The sequence below is a fragment of the Marmota monax genome, unplaced genomic scaffold (genome assembly GCF_021218885.2).
Source record: "Marmota monax isolate L192 unplaced genomic scaffold, Marmota_monax_Labrador192_F-V1.1 WCK01_AAM20220418_F8-fsc00081, whole genome shotgun sequence".
Lineage (NCBI taxonomy): Eukaryota > Metazoa > Chordata > Mammalia > Rodentia > Sciuridae > Marmota > Marmota monax.
Window position 1 is genome coordinate 221,467 of NW_026695234.1, and position 12,752 is coordinate 234,218.

A 12,752-nucleotide genomic window follows, 5' to 3' on the forward strand; every position below is an offset into this window, starting at 1 on the left:
CAATACAAATTACTAACTGATTAAAAAAATCATTGTGGAATGGGATGTTCAGAGAAGATATTATTGAGATGGTAGAGGATGAACAAAAATATAACATAAAAGGCATGATTTTCACAAAGGAAGAGTGGATTAGAGCGTACCTTTTCAAATCAAGAAAGTCATGCAGAACATGCTTTAGAATAAGAAATATTCAAAAGGAGAAAGTACAGTTCCATTAAGGAGCACTTTTAAATAAGGCAGAACTACATCTGTGGTGCTTGAAAATGGGTCTATGGATTTGGGGGCACTCCCTTAAAAGACTGGAGCCTAATTTCTCCCTCTACCAAATTCGGACTATATGTAGTCAATCCCTTCTAACAACGAAAAATAAAAGCAAGGGTGCTGGTACATATCTTTGGAGACAAGATCATAACAGTTTCTAGAGGCTCCTGCTGAGACCCTCCCTTAGCTCACTCACTGTGAGGGAAGCAGCCCCATTGTGTGAGGATACAGAGAGGTCCCCACAGTGGGGAGGAACTGAGGCCTCTTACTAATATCCGGGTACAAAACAGCTGCCTTTCAAGGAGATCCTGTGTCAGATGACTACTTCCATGGATGACAGAGTGACTGCAAAACCAAGAGAAATCCCCTGTTAAGGCCACCCAACTAGGCTACTCCTGTACTATTGACCATCAGATACAGTAAAAGAAAATATATTATTTTTTTCTGAGCTACCATATATTAGAGGAATTCATTGCATTATAATAGATATCTAATACAACACCCAATGTAAATGATGCAGAGGATCCAAGAACTTTCAAATAAGGTATATAACATTGACCTTGAAAGATAATGTGGTGACATTAGCAACTGTGGTAGTAAATCAAGTGATTGCATATACAAGTTTGATTTATTTCACAGACAGATAGGCAGTACTCCCCTACATACCTTTCCCCTTTAGTCTTTATTTGGACTATTAGAGAGACATTCTACCCAGATCCCATCTGATACCACTTGGATAGTTTTAAGTTAAATTATGAATCAATGACTCACTGAATGAATGAATATTACCACGGAGTGAAAAAGCAGGAGGTATTATTTTCCAGTAATTGTCTATTTCTGTGAATGTTACTCAGACTGCTTCCCTACTTTCCCCTAGAACATTACTACTATTGATATGCAATGCTAAACCAATTTGTGCCTTCACATGCACCTTCCTTTTCTCACATATGAAAATGAGGACAATAATAATAGGTAATAACACAAACGTGGTTCAGTCTGCATTACTTAACATATACAAAATATTCAGAACTGTAAGTCACATATAGGCAGCTGTCATTCTATAGAATTCTTGATTTTTTCAATTCTTCTTATAAAGCAGTATACTACAGGAAAGGGTAGGGGTTAGATAAAGGTTCAGACAGCCTATTTTCACAGTTTTCATACATAAAAGAAACATGCTACCTGTTAGGATTCAGTGAATTAACTTAGACAATACATGCAAAGTGCATTGACCATTATCACATACATAACAAACAGAACTAAAATTTTAGCACGTTTTCTAGGTGTTTGAGTGGATGACTCCAAATAGATGGGTTTATATCTTGAAAAGAATTTGATTAAATATAAAAATATAAGTGTTTAAATATTCCAAAAATAAATATATTATAAATAATATTAATATTCATTTTAATTAATTTTATTGATTAAATTGTTTCAATTAATTTCATTAATTAAATTAATTTATTTATTTTAATTAATTTTAGATATATTCAATGTTTAGGAAAGAAAAAGTACCTCAGTGGATAGAAATTACTGGCTCAAAAAGTCTACAAATTTACAAACTTCATTCTCACATTCATAATTCATTCTCGAATTCTAAACCACAGTTCAATGATCACCTTCTCAATTGAGATTTCTCCAGAGCTGAAGATAAAAAGCTATAAATTAAATTCTTTTGTAAAAGAAAGGCATAGTAAAAGCCCAAAGAAGTTACAATATGAATATCAACTATAATTACCAAACTGCACAATACTACTCTTAAATTTCGCTCTTAAATGTCAACTCCAATTTTTAGCTTTACTATACAAAATATATAAACTAGAAAATATACTTTTATGACAAGTAGAAAAAGGGGAAATGCTGGTTTAATCTCAAAATACTTTGTAAAAGTTGTATAAACAACTTCTCCTAAATGACTACTAAGACTCCCAAGAAAAAGGACAGCGTGACTTTGCCCAACTCACTGTTTGGTAACAAGCCAGATACAAAAGGAGTGGCTCTTTGAAGTTTTTCAAAAAAATTTCAAAAAAGAACTATTCGCAGACCTTACAGCAGAGAAGGGTGAGCCATTTGAGTTACCATCTTCCTCAGGGCCACTTTGACATCCTTGTTTCTCAAAGAATAAATCAAAGGATTGAGGGAAGGAGTGATGACATTGTTTAACACCTGAACAACAGAATCTAGCCAGAGGATGGAAGCAGGTCTGAGATAGACAAGAATCACAGGTCCATAGACCAAGAGGATGGAGGTCAGGTGGGCACTGCAGGTGGAGAAGGCTCTGCGCCTGCCTTCAGAGGAACGGATTTTCAATATAGAGAGAACAATGCGGGTGTAAGAAAGGAGGATAAGAAGAAAACACACCAGGGCAACCACACCTATGTTGGTGAAACTCACCATCTGTGCTAGAGAAGTGTCTGCACAGGCCAGGGACAGCACCACTGGAATGTCACAGAAAAAGCTGTCCACCTCATTGGGCCCACAGTAGGGCAACTTAAAGATGAGAAACGTGAGGATGCTCCCATGCACACAGCCCCCCAGCCATGTGCACACTGTCAGGCTGGTGCACACCCTCTGGTTCATGATGACAGTGTAGCGCATGGGATGACAAATGGCCACAAAGCGGTCATAGGCCATCACTGTGTACAGGAAACACTCAGTGCCACCCAGAGTGTGGTAGAAGAAGACCTGGGAGGCACAGCCCTGGTAAGAGATGGTGTGGCTTCGCCCCGCCAGGGAGACCATCATCTTGGGGGAGTTCACAGAAGGGAAGAAGATGTCAAACACTGACAGGTTTCCCAGGAAGAAGTACATGGGGGTGTGCAGGCTGGATGAAGCCAGAATGGTGACAAAGATGAGCAGGTTCCCCAGCAAGGCAAAGAGATAGAAGGCCAGAAACAGGACAAAGATCATGTTCTCCAGCCCTTCAGTGTGAGGAAGTCCCAACAGGATGAACTCCTTCACAGAGGTGTAGTTGTTCATGCTTGGGCACCAGGGAGGCCTGGAAGCAAAGCAATAATCATGATCTAAGACCTGGAGGATCTGAGAACACCTTCCCACAGAGCGATTTCTCCCTCAGGCAGTGGCTGCCAGCAAGAAGGCTGAGGAGGAAAAGAGAACACCAATAAATCTTGACTTGTATTTAAAGTATGTGTCAAATTTGACCACAGCTTTTTCACATGTTAAATGAAAAAATAATATTAATCTTCATAATCAGCAATTATATTATAGTAATCAAGTCTTATCACCAGTTTAATTTAGGTTCTTCCAATCTGCTTTGTCATCAAACACACATTTCAGAGTCACCTACCTTCCCCCCAAAAGAGGGAGCCTTTTAGTATCAAATTGTTGTAAACAGGTCAACTACCCAAATAGAAAAATCTGAACCTAAACAGAAATTATATACACCTTGCTACTCATGTTTACTCTCAACAGTACTCTTGATTGTCTTCATCATTTGTATTCAAGAGAAGCACATACAGATCACATTTATATTCTGTTCACACATATACTGAAAGAGGATCGAATCTGGAGGAAGGTATTGCATATGTCATATAAATAACCACAGCACCACAGTAGACATTCCTCATGAGATTTTTCTCTGTAATACAAACAATTGCAAATTTTAATACTCTTAGTACTATTTAGCTTTGTTAATTAATATCTATACCAGATACTCCTAAGAAACAAGTTGAATGTTATTCTCAAGTTACAATTTCTTCATTTTTTTAGATTCCATTTTATTCAAATTATCAATATGTTGCCACAAAATAAAACTAATTTTCCTCTGTTATGACAATACTTGTTCATCAAAAATAAAAAGATAAATATGAGCATATTATTTTACAGACTACAACTCTGTACCTTTCTGGCATCATTTCATTTTGATAAGGGTAAAGTTTGATGTCACAAATAAAATTCTCAGTAAATCCAATGAATGGCAAGGATGAAGATGTGGAGGAAGCTGGAGCTCCGCAGACCACTGCTGTGCTCAGTCTAACAGCCAGGTCCTGTGCCGGCTGGTCCTGATCTACCTGTTGGAATAGACTGAGTCCTATCAAAGATAACAACTAGATGTGAAAAGACTCTTTTCCAGCCCAAATGCTACTCAAAATTCAACTGTGGGACTTAGCAAGCTATTCAATTTCATACACTTTGTTTTCTATATTTCTGATAAAATTAAGAATGAATAAAATAAAGAGCCATTCTTTGGAAAGCCCACTTTAGAGTTACAGAAAATTGATGCCTCACCCTAATCTGATTACCCCCCCTGCATCAGGGGACTTGAGCAAATTAGCCTCCCTGAGCCTCATTTGTTCAAAAGAAAAAAATGATTATTTTCTGCCTCAGAGAATATTTGTGAGAATTGAAATAAGGAAGATGTAATGCTTCACTTAGTCGTTTGCACTAAGTAGTAAATGTATAATAAACGTACTTTAATAATTAAGCTTTGTGCACGTAGGACTGAGGTAAAAGTGATAATGTAATAGTAAATGCATTGCTGGTGCCATTAAGATATAATTACAAATGGATTTTGAAGGGTCCTTAGAGTTTTTAAAAATATTTTATTCATTTATTTATTTTTTAAACTAACACCTAAAAACAGTATATTCTTATTAGATTCTAATGTTTTCCAAAGCAGAGAAAGACACATAGGGCAAGAAAATGTTATTTTCTTGAGATTCAAAACATTGTGCTATGTAAATAAATTGGCAGAATCAAAAGAACATTTTGTGACCTAAAATGTGTAAATATTTCCTTTAATCCAAACCCCTATGTTTCTGGCTCAGTAACTCATACTGCTAAGTGGTACAGGTGTCTGGTCCAAACCTGACTCAGACAAAGTGCAAGTATCACAAATTATCTTAGATACACTCAAATTCTCCCCACATGTCCTGTGCAGTCAGTATTTAACACCACACCTCCATGCACAGCTGTCTTCAAGGATGGATCTCACAACGGTCCAAGGAAAAAATTACTAAGAACAGGCTTCACCTCATCGTGCAGAGAGTCATTTAGAAATTGAATTTCTACCACAGAAGATTTAAAGTAGAACTCACAGGATCATTTCTCAGAGAAATAGAAGACATAATCGTTCTCCTGCAAAAAGAGTTAACTATATGTCTTCTTCAACTCTAAGTATTAAAATTTATATGATTAGATTTCATAAATTTTTCAAGTTTTCCCATCACCACACTCACTGAGTTTTGCATTCTATCACCTAGTCCTTAATAAGACAATGGAAATTTGCCCAACTATTAAAGGAAGTTCTCATGTAAATGAGATGTGTAGTAGAGCGGCAATAATTTCTAATTTTACTGAAAGTTAGGATTTCTGAGCAAAGAAACTATTTCCTTCCATGTTACCTACTTCCCCCTACAAGCCATTCTGTGCACACACGTGCACGTGCACAAATACACGCAGACATACCCCTTCCCCTCCGTGGCTTCCTCGGTGTTGGCTCACTACTAGATCACTGAACTCTGTGACAAGTAAGACTCTCTTCAGGCCCAGGAGTCTCTTCCTTGCATGAGTTGAGCAGGTGAAGAGACCAGGACACACAGCACCTCAGGAGGATGAAGGAGAGCAGAGAGCAGTGTAAGAATAAGATGAGTAGAAGCAGGCAGAGCTTCATACCTACCAGCTGATGGAAAGCACTTATGATGTGGGTAGAGAAAGTTTGTCCTAAACCTATAGCAAGAAGAATGAGTTCCTAAAGCCTGAACTCTATTTTGCATATTGCATGGTATAGAGCCAAGGTTTTGTACTTTATCCTCTTGAAAGCAAAGCATACATTTTATACTCAGCTGGTATTAGTCTGGCCCTTAAATTCTGAATTCATAATGACTTTGAACTCAAAAATATTAATAGACTTGGATTCTTTTGAAACAATATCCCCAGTGGCCCAATCCCCAGACTCAAGAATCATTAATGAGCAAAGGGAATAATCATAAGCTTTTGTTTCTTCCTTGTCCCATTCTCTTCCTCAATATTTTATAATCTGACATGTTGATTATTGAAGTATTAGAGATGTCTGTCTGTAACCTTCTAGTTTTGTGAAATGTTATCTGTCACCCTATAGTGCAATAGGACATCAGAACTTCTTGAGCCTATCTATGATTTAGGACTTTTAAACTTCCCCTAGTAAAAATGGTTGTTATTAACAAGAGTAAAAGTAATAAATGCTGACAGGATTTGGAGTAAAGGGAACCTTTTCATACTATTGGCAGGAGTGTGAGTTAGTTCAATCACTGTGAAAAATAGCATGGATTTTTTTCCAAAATAATTGAAAATAGAATTACCATAGGATTGAGAAATACTGCCACTTGGAATATATTCAAAGAAATGAAGTTAGTGAGTCAAAGAGATATCTACCATTGCAGCATTATTCCCGGTAGACAAGAAACAGAAACAATCTAAATGTCCATTAACTGATGAAAGCATAAAGAAAATGTCTTACATGATTTATCCACACAAAAAAATGGAATGAAGATCTATCATTTGCAACAACATGATTGGAACAGGAGATCACTATGTTACTGAAATAAGACAGACACAGGAAGACAAGTACCATATGATCCCACTCCTATTTTGGACCTAAAATAGTCGATCTCATGGAAGTTGAAAGTAGAGTGATGGTTACCAGAGGACAGGAAGAGTAGACAGGAGGTAAAATGCTAATCAGTGGGTACTAAGTTACAGTTATACAGGAATAAGAAGTTCTGTTGTACTTTTGTCCTATTGGGTGATTGATTTTAGATTACAATTCTATGCTGTCCATTTCATAAAGCTAGAAGAAAAAATTTGAAAGTTTTCACCATAAAGAAATGATAAATGAGAAGATAGGTATGTTTAACCTGATTAAACTTTATACAAAATATACTGAACATTTTCTGGTACCCGTTAATATGTACAATTCATTATGCTTTTATGCAGAAGTTTAAAAACAAGTTGAAAAAAATTAAAAATAAAATTTAGTCAGAGTGCAAAAGGGTATATGAAGAGGTCTGTGAGCAAACTATTTTTCCTGGCTGCCCCCAAAACAAGCATAGACCTATTAAAAATGTTGTGGCTAACCCTGCTTTCAAAATAATGCAAAAGCAAAAAAGTGGCCTTTTAATGAGGTTTAAGTAAAATTAAAGATATTCTTACAAATGCTTCATTTTTAAAATTTATTTTAGTTAGTTATACATGACAGTAGAATGTATTTTTACACCTTGGTATATCATACATAGATGGGCTATGCTTTTTCATTTTTCTGATTGTACATGTTGTAGAATCCCGTTTGTCATGCCAGAAGGAATACGTATTCCTCTCCATGGTTTTGAATTAACAACTGCTGCATAACAAGAATCTTTCTTCCTCTAAAATCTTATGCAGGGTGTTCAAGGCTCTTTTATTTTATCTCTGCATCCTCATTAGATGTGACTTTTCTTTAAAATAAAAATATAGGGTTTAGAAAGCTCCAATAATTGCCAAAGTTTACTCCAATAGTTAATCATAGAACTTGGACTTGAATTTCAGTCTGTCTACACTTACAAGTACTTGATTCTAACTAAATGGAATATATGTTTTGAGTCCCAATTTTGAAAAAAGAAAAACATCTTGAGTCATATGTTTATATTCATTTTTCTGTTCTTTAACTTTGTTTTCAAAAGGCAGAGAGTCGCCAGGCATGATGGCACATGCGTATAGTCTCAGGGATTCAAGAGGCTAAGGCAAAAGGAGGATTGCAAGTTTGAGGCCACCCTCAGAGACTTAGTGAGGCCCTAAGCAACCTTGTGAGACTCTGTCTCAAAATAAAAAGGACTGGAGATGTTGCTCAGTGGTTAGGCACCCCTGTGTTTGATGCCCAATACCAAAAAAAAAAAAAAAGGAAAAAATGGGTTATTAGAACAGCTTTAATTTTTTTTTTGACCAGCAACGATGGTTTTGAACAACTTTATTGAAATATAAATCACACGTTGTAAAATGGTGTTTCCATCCCTACTTTTCCAAGGATTCTTCATATTGCTTTCCATATTCATAGAATCTGCCTCTTAGAGAGTAGAATGAAATGATTAGAGTGAAAGAAGTAGGGGGAGGGAAGAGTGAATGGTAAAGAGAGATGTTATGTTATATGCATGTACAAATATGCCACAATGAAACCCACTGTTCTGCATAATTAATATGTAGCAATAAGTATATATTTTTAAATCTACCTTTTGGATCTTTGTGATTTAATCAATAAAAGGAAAGTACTTAAACACTGTCATATACTTGTTAATAGTTTTCAATGTTCACTCTTATTCTAAGTGTTTGGATAAATCTAAATCAATGGGTCTCTGCCTTGAAATGAATTTGATTCAATTTAGAAATGCAGCTGTTGGGCTGGGGTTGTGGCTCAGCAGTAGAGCACTTGCCTAGCATGTGTGAGGCCCTGGGTTTGATCCTCAGCACCACATAAAAATAAATAAATAAATAAAGGTATTGTGTACAACTACAACTAAAAAATAAATATTAAAAAATACCTTGCATTTAAAAAAATAAATATAGCTGTTGCATTAATCCAAAAATAAGCAATAATTTTTTTAGTGTTTAATTTCAATTAATCGCACACATATAAGATTTTTTGAGAAATAGAGTACCTACAAATATAGAGATCTCTTTGTGAAAGTCTTTCCTCTACAAATTTATAAAATCTATTTTTCCAGTTTATAAAATAGAATGATGGACCAGCTTCTTTTCTTAGTTTTTCTTCACATTTTTATTGGTTCATTATAGTTGTACAAATAATAATGAGGTTTGTTGTTACATATTTGTACATACACACAATATAATTGGCCAATGTCTCTTGCCAGCAATCCCCCCCCCCCTTTTCTTCTCCCCACTCCCTGGTACCTTACCTCTATTCTACTGATTTCCCTTTTTCTGAATATGATCATCCTCTATCCTTTCTTTCCTTTTTCTTCTCTAGCTTCCACATATGAGAGAAAACATATGACCCTTAACTCTCTGAATTTGGTTTATTTCACTTAACATAATAGTCTTTAAGTTTCATCCATTATTCTGCAAATTACACACTTTCATTTTTCTTTATGGCTGAATAAAACTTCATTGTGTATATATAACATATTTTCTTTATTTATTCATCTGTTGATGAATACCTAGGCTGATTCCATAGTTTGGCTTTTGTGCATTGTGCTGCTGTAAACATGGGTATGCACATATCACTATAGTATGCTGATTTCAGGTCTTTGGGATAAATACCAAGGAGTGGTTTATCTGGGCCATATGGTGGTTCCATAACTAGTCTTTTGAAGAACATGCATACTGATTGATCAGATTTTTTTTTTCTGAGAAATGATGAACCAGATCCAACATCAGACTTATCTCATAGGCAAAAGTAATAATAATAATGCTCCAAATTAAATTATATTGTAGCCAGAAGATATGACTAAAGTCAAAAAGGTTGCAAATTGAGTGTTTTCAGGGGACAAAAGTTAAACAGCTTAGAGCATGTAAAATAGAGTCAAGGGAACTTGTTAAATCAACTCCCAGATGTATCCATGACTGAACTTTTGAACAGAGCTGTCTGTACGAACCACCTGGGTTCATGCTGACCTGGTGAGCAGGGTAAACTGTAACTCCTGAAATGAAATACATGTCCTGACACTGTGTGAAACATTCCCCTTGCTTCTTGAGACTCCCAATGCCCCATATTCAATGATGCTCGATTTGGTATCTTTCTATTTAAATCATAAGAGCCCCCCAAAAACAAAACTCTTGTTTTTCTTGATGAGGTGGTTTTTATTACAAACTGATATTTACCAAACTGTGCAATCATACTTTTAAATTCATTCCTATAGACTCTAAAATATACCTTTATTGAAAGGCCAGAGTGAAAATGATTTCATGCATGCATGAGGATGTTGGGATGAACCCAATGACTATATATAACTATAAAGCTCTAACAAAAAAAATCACGAAGAAATAAAAAAGAAAGGCCAGAGTGATGCTATAGTAAAATAAAATAAGGAACAGATTTTGAAACGAAAGAAGAAAGGAAGAAGAGGGCAATGCTAGAATAAGACAGTCCATGATCCATAAAATTATTATAGCCATAATATAAATGGTCTGAAAAGAGTTCCAACGAGCACAGACCTGGTGGAACAGAAAATATATGTTGTTTTGGCAAATTAAAAAAGGAGAAAATCCTGAGTTAATCAGAAAATTTTCTTTGAAAGGGGAAATCTATATCTCTGCCACCAATTCTCTACTGTATGGTATTTTTGATTCCTAATAAATGAGGAATACCTTTTCTCAGCTCACTATTTTTGGCAATGATTCTGATATAAGGGAACTGAACCAGAAGAAAATCCCCAAAGAATTTCAGAGAACTATTCTGTTACCTTATAACACAGAAGGGTGGATCACATGAAATAACACTTTCCTCAGGGCCATTTTCACATCCTTGTTTCTCAAAGAATAAATCAAAGGATTGAGGGAAGGGGTGACAATACTGTTTAACACCTGAACAACAGAATCTAGCCAGAGGATGGAAGCAGGTCTGAGATAGACAAGAAACACAGGTCCATAGAACAAGAGGATGGAGGTCAGGTGGGCACTGCAGGTGGAGAAGGCTCTGCGCCTGCCTTCAGAGGAACGGATTTTCAGTATAGAGAGAACAATGCGCATGTAAGAAAGGAGGATAAGAAGAAAACACACCAGGGCAACCACACCTATGTTGGTGAAACTCACCATCTGTGCTAGAGAAGTGTCTGCACAGGCCAGGGACAGCACCACTGGAATGTCACAGAAAAAGCTGTCCACCTCATTGGGCCCACAGTAGGGCAACTTAAAGATGAGAAACGTGAGGATGCTCCCATGCACACAGCCCCCCAGCCATGTGCACACTGTCAGGCTGATGCACACCCACTGGTTCATGATGACAGTGTAGCGCATGGGGTGACAAATGGCCACAAAGCGGTCGTAGGCCATCACTGTGTACAGGAAACACTCAGTGCCACCCAGAGTGTGGTAGAAAAAGACCTGGGAGGCACAGCCCTGGTAAGAGATGGTGTGGCTTCGCCCTGCCAGGGAGACCATCATCTTGGGGGAGTTCACAGAAGGGAAGAAGATGTCAAACACTGACAGGTTTCCCAGGAAGAAGTACATGGGGGTGTGCAGGCTGGATGAAGCCAGAATGGTGACAAAGATGAGCAGGTTCCCCAGCAAGGCAAAGAGATAGAAGGCCAGAAACAGGACAAAGATCATGTTCTCCAGCCCTTCAGTGTGAGGAAGTCCCAACAGGATGAACTCCTTCACAGAGGTGTAGTTGTTCATGCTTGGGCACCAGGGAGGCCTGGAAGCAAAGCAATAATCATGACCTAAGACATGGAGGATCTGAGAACACCTTCCCACAGAGGGATTTCTCCCCCAGGCAGTGGCTGCCACCAAGGCTGAGGAGGGAAAGAGATCAGTAATTAATCTGGACTTAAATTAAGTAATGTGTTAAATTGGTCTTGGAGTGATTTTTTTTTCCAAGTTAAGTGAGATAAGAGAATGATTTATACTTGGCAAATGACTTACAGTGATCTAATAAAGACTTATTGCCAACTGAATTTACATTGTCTGGTTCATAATCAAATACATTTGCATATTTCAAAGAGGATCCTTATCCTCTACCATCTTCAAGAAAAGTTTATTACAGGTACAATATCATTTTGGTATCAGCCAAGTCATAGCTTGTTTGTAAATAGACCAACTACCTAAATATATACACAGAAAAAAAATAAATAGAAATTGCATATAATTATTTGCTTATTTTTACTTCAATAATACTCTACTTTCTCTTTCATTTATATTCAACTGATAAGAATATGATCTATATCCAAAACTTACTCACACATACAAAACTAGGTAGAGCCTAGAAGGTGCAGCATAGGTGATATAAATAACTACAGCATCCCACCGGAAATTCTGTTCTCAGCTCACTTTTATTTCTGTACTACAGAACTCAGGAATGCAAATTTCAATAGTATTAATAATATTTATCTTCATTAACTAATATCAGAACTAAATAAACCTAAGATACAATCTGAATTACCTTTTCTGAAACCCAAATTTCTCATTCTCTTTTTTACATCTCATTTGCATCTTAACTCCCATGTATCACTACAAGATATGCCTAATTTTCCTTTACTCTGAGCAAGGTTTGTGAACACAAAATAATCTTATAAATCTATTCATATTGCTTCTCTGTTACCCTGTCCTGCATTACTTTAATTTTGGCAAGGATAAAGTCTAATACTGTTAATAATATCTCAATATAATCTCACACAAATTATTTTCTATTTGCCTAGCAGAAGTATATAGATGAATAAAATAATGAAAATCTCACTCTGGAGTTATATAAAATGATTTCTAACCTGACCTGATTTTACCATTTACTACTTTACTTCTATGCCTTGAGCAAATTACTTAACCTCTCTGATCCTTATCCACTCAAAAGA

General features: G+C 36.4%; 2 protein-coding genes across 2 annotated transcripts; both read right to left on the minus strand.

Moving 5' to 3' along the window:
• Positions 1–2,307: 2,307 nt before the first annotated feature.
• Positions 2,308–3,240, minus strand: LOC124088816 (olfactory receptor 10D3-like). The gene has a single exon (XM_046438594.1). The coding sequence runs from the start codon at positions 3,238–3,240 to the stop codon at positions 2,308–2,310; it is 933 nt and encodes a 310-aa protein (XP_046294550.1).
• Positions 3,241–10,650: 7,410 nt separating this feature from the next.
• LOC124088817 (olfactory receptor 10D3-like) lies at positions 10,651–11,583 on the minus strand. The gene has a single exon (XM_046438595.1). It carries the CDS (start codon positions 11,581–11,583, stop codon positions 10,651–10,653), a length of 933 nt encoding a protein of 310 aa, XP_046294551.1.
• Between the last annotated feature and the right edge of the window lie 1,169 nt (positions 11,584–12,752).